This window comes from Plectropomus leopardus, unplaced genomic scaffold, assembly GCF_008729295.1.
Source record: "Plectropomus leopardus isolate mb unplaced genomic scaffold, YSFRI_Pleo_2.0 unplaced_scaffold3622, whole genome shotgun sequence".
NCBI classification, from domain to species: Eukaryota; Metazoa; Chordata; class Actinopteri; order Perciformes; family Serranidae; genus Plectropomus; species Plectropomus leopardus.
Window position 1 is genome coordinate 1 of NW_024639598.1, and position 3850 is coordinate 3850.

The window sequence follows — 3850 nt, forward strand, 5'->3', positions numbered from 1 at the left end:
TTATTCTTACAAAATTCAATTCAATTTTCATGTTAAAGAACTTTATATCCTTTGTCTTTTTTTAAAATTATTTTTGTAAATTATCCATTATTAAAGTTACTGTATGAAAGTCTGGCTCTGAAAGGAAATGCTATACATGCAGCATTTACATCTCAGACAAAAATAAATATAAAATTGTGAATAATGTTTTTGATTGTTGTTAAATCGATTGGACGCCCAAATAAATTCTGTAGATCACTGTTCTATGAAAAAGCACATAGCTCCTAATACCTGCTAATCCAATGTTTGTTTGTCTTTAAAAAAAAAGTTGAGTATTTCCTCAATTTATAAAGAACAATTAGTTTACAGGTGAACAGTTTTTTTTAGGTTAAATGCAGCCAGAGATGGTGAGAATCTAAGTGTTGATCTCACCGTGACGTCTCTCCTGCAGCAGCTTTTTCCTGAAGCTGGTTACAGATCTTGTGTTTCCCGCTCTCACAGATTAACCCTCAGCTGATGTGACTTCAGTCAAATGTCAAAATATGTTCCAGTGAGCAGGAGTGATCCACGGCACCGGCCTGTCTTCATCATCCAGGGAGAAGGCCGCAGCTCCTCCTGTGGGGCCTCCTGGAGGTCCAGCCGGGGGCCCGGAGACCCTGTAGCGCCCAGAGGACGCCTGGACTCGGGTGAGTTTGATTTGTTTTCATAGTAGAAGAAGAGTTTCTGGTCTGGGAGTCAAAGGCGAGAGTTGCAGGGCAAAGGTCGAAACGCCACCTCCATGTTCTCCTCCATGATGATGTCAAATCGGCACATTAAAGGCCTGACGGAGAGAAACAAAATTGACAGAAAATTAATCATTAGCTATTTTGATCAATAAGGGTTGACTGATATTGTTTATTAGTAATTAATGACACCTACAACCGATATTTGGAACCGATATTTTAGAATTTGGACGATAACAAACTCTAACAAAACTTTGTTTAAATGCCTTTAGCTAATGTTTAATCAAAACTTTTTTTATAAAGTCAAGTGAAAATTTAAATTAAAAAAAATAAAAATAGCAGCTGAAAGGCGAGTGTTTGATTTGATGGGGCTGATGGGCTCAACTACAGATTATTGGTTATTTTATAAGAGTCTGCCATTAGAGCACTGAAGGTTCGAAAGAAAACGACAAACCAACAAAAGTCAAAAAGCTCATATCGAGCATCCCTGATCATTATTGTTTTGTGCTGTTGATGTTTGTTTTATTTTCTCACTGTCGTTCGTGGTTAAGATGGACTCTGACTGTTATTGTTGCTGCTGATTATGTTTTATGTATTGTGTCCCTTTTCATTTATATTTGAAATAGCAGCCTGAGGTTTTACAAAGTAAAAGTGCCTTTCTTTGCACTCTTTGATTCATTAATGGGCGATCATTAAAATAAAATGCCGATACAGATAATCGGCAAAATGCCAAATATGGGCCCGATATCTGGCCAGACCGATAATCTGACGCCCTGTAACTGATAACGTTTCTTTATACTAATTTTTGAGTGTTTTCAGATTAAAACAGTCAGTGGAGGAAGAAGTACTCAAATCTTTTATTTAATTAAAAGTACTTAAACAACTCTTTAAAAATTGACTTGTACGTATTCATTCAAAATTTAAAAAATAGCGTTTTAAAGGAATACTTTGCCCACAAAATGATCACTTGTATTTTAGTCACTCACCGTAGTTAAACTGAATTTAGATGAAAAAATGTTCTCTCATGCCTTAACTGGGAACTGAGAATCCAAAAACTGACCTCTCAGGACGCTCCAGCGGTGTGAAGCGTATTCGCAGCAGTCTGATTTTGTAACGAGGGCCGATCACGTTGCCGGTGTTGATGCGCAGCGAGATCTTCTGGACGTGCTGCAAGTCGTCATCGAACTGGGCCAGCAGCCGCGTGGAGGTGTACTGCTCGAACCGCAGGAGCTTACTGGGCGGAAACAGGAGGATAATTCAAGTTATTTAGTTTGAACCACATGTTGATTTGTACAACTGAGGATTTGGGTCATGTTACAGAAAAAAATACAGATTTTGGGAATAAAGTCATAATATTTTGAGGAAAAAAAGCAGTATAATATGTTGAGTTTTTTTCTCATAATATTATTATTATATTACTATTAATATTAGTCTCAAAAGAACATATTTTTCCTCAAAGTGGCCCTAAAACTCTGAGGTAGGTTTGAATTCCTGCAGACTGATGTGTGTTTTTTACTGGCAGACTTACTGGTCTATTCTGGCCTCTGTGACGTTTCTTCCGCTGTGCAGCCGGATGTAGACGACCCCCCAGCGGAGGTACTGGTTCCAGGTCACCATGTCCACTCTGTAGCTCAACTCTGCCACAAACACGTAACACTTTTTAAATATTAAATCTCCGACAAGATTTGCTTTTGTAATTTGAATCAAGTTGCTGTAATGATTCAACATTAAAGAGGCAGGATGAAGGACGCCTATTCAGATCCTAAACTTAAGTAAAGTAGTACTACAATTTAAAAAAATAAGAACAAGTAGACATAGGATTAGTAAAGCAAAATTATAATTCTTATGTGAAATAGCAAAAAACATAAATAACAAAAAAGAATATTGTTGTAAAAGTATGTAAGTTTAATCAGAAAACTGCACTTTTATTGTTAAATATTCAAAAATTAAATCATAAAAAATGAAAATAAAAAAAAATTGCAGAAAAAATAGCTTTAATGATTCTTAGTCAGCATTGTTTTTAAATAAAAAAAAACATTTCTTATTTAAGTTTAGTTGTCAGATAAATGTAGTGCAGTAGAAGTTTAACATGAAAATAAATACTCAAGTATAGTAGATTATGATACAGGCTGGTTTTAATGTTACATGTTACATGTAACAGATATTATGTTTTCTGCTGCAGTAAATCTGTCGTGTGTGTGATGTTTTTATGATTTTGTGTGTTTGACTCACTCCTGTAGGGCAGCGTTGCCGTGGTGCTGAAGAAGACTTTGGTCTGTCCCAGCTGCAGCAGCGTCTCCCTCCACCGGCTCACATCGTAACCTGCAGGTGAGACCACACACCTGATCACACCTGGAGCTTCCCTCAGTCACAGTAACAGCTCCGTGCTATCGTTTCTCCACGTACCCAGCACGGGGCAGGGCGCCGGTTTGAAGGCCTCGCACTGCAGGCAGCGTCCCTCCAGGAAGTCGCTGTAGGACGAGCAGGGGTAACCCGTGAGGCTGCAGGTCCGGTTCAGAGAGCATAGGAACAGAAACACCGAGCGCTGGTGGTCACACACAAAGTAAGATTTACCTGCAGGAGACAGACACAACACTGCAGTCAGTGTGTGTGAGCACTAATGAGTGTGTGTCCAAGTGTTCTGTGTGTGTGTGTGGGTGGTGGGGGTTTTTTTTTTTTTTTTTTTCACCTGCAAAGATGGTTTTGGGACACCCTGGCTGGTCGGCTCCACCGTTGGCGTAGAAGTCAATGTGACCGTGAGCTCCTCTCAGTCCAAATGCTGCACACAAAAATACACAAGAGTCAGTACTGAGTGTAATACTGACCGCCACCACCTGTTGCATCATGAAATATAACATGTTATTTTTTAAATATTTTAATTGAAACTTTAACTGCATATCAAAACATGTACATCAATGTACAAATATATGTCCCTTTGTACAGTCTCTAATTCTCAAAGACAACAACAAAAAAACAATGAAAAGATTTAAAATAATAATGATAATAAATTTAAAAAATAACCTAAATACATAAATCTTTATCCCCTCATACAGTCAGAAATTCCCCAAAACAAAGGGGAAAAAAAACAATGAAAAAATAAGAAAATAATGATAATAAATTTAAAAATAACCTTAATACATAAATATAAT

At 37.5% G+C, this 3850-nt stretch overlaps 1 protein-coding gene across 1 annotated transcript; it reads right to left on the reverse strand.

Annotated features, from left to right (window-relative positions):
• Window positions 1-690: 690 nt before the first annotated feature.
• On the reverse strand, window positions 691-3480 carry LOC121938857 (lipase member H-like; the record flags this gene model as incomplete). The annotated part of the gene is made up of 6 exons (XM_042482011.1): window positions 691-799; window positions 1762-1935; window positions 2230-2338; window positions 2934-3023; window positions 3108-3275; window positions 3391-3480. Coding segments are annotated over 6 exons (716 nt in total), but the record flags the coding sequence as incomplete, so codon positions are not given.
• Window positions 3481-3850: the final 370 nt, after the last annotated feature.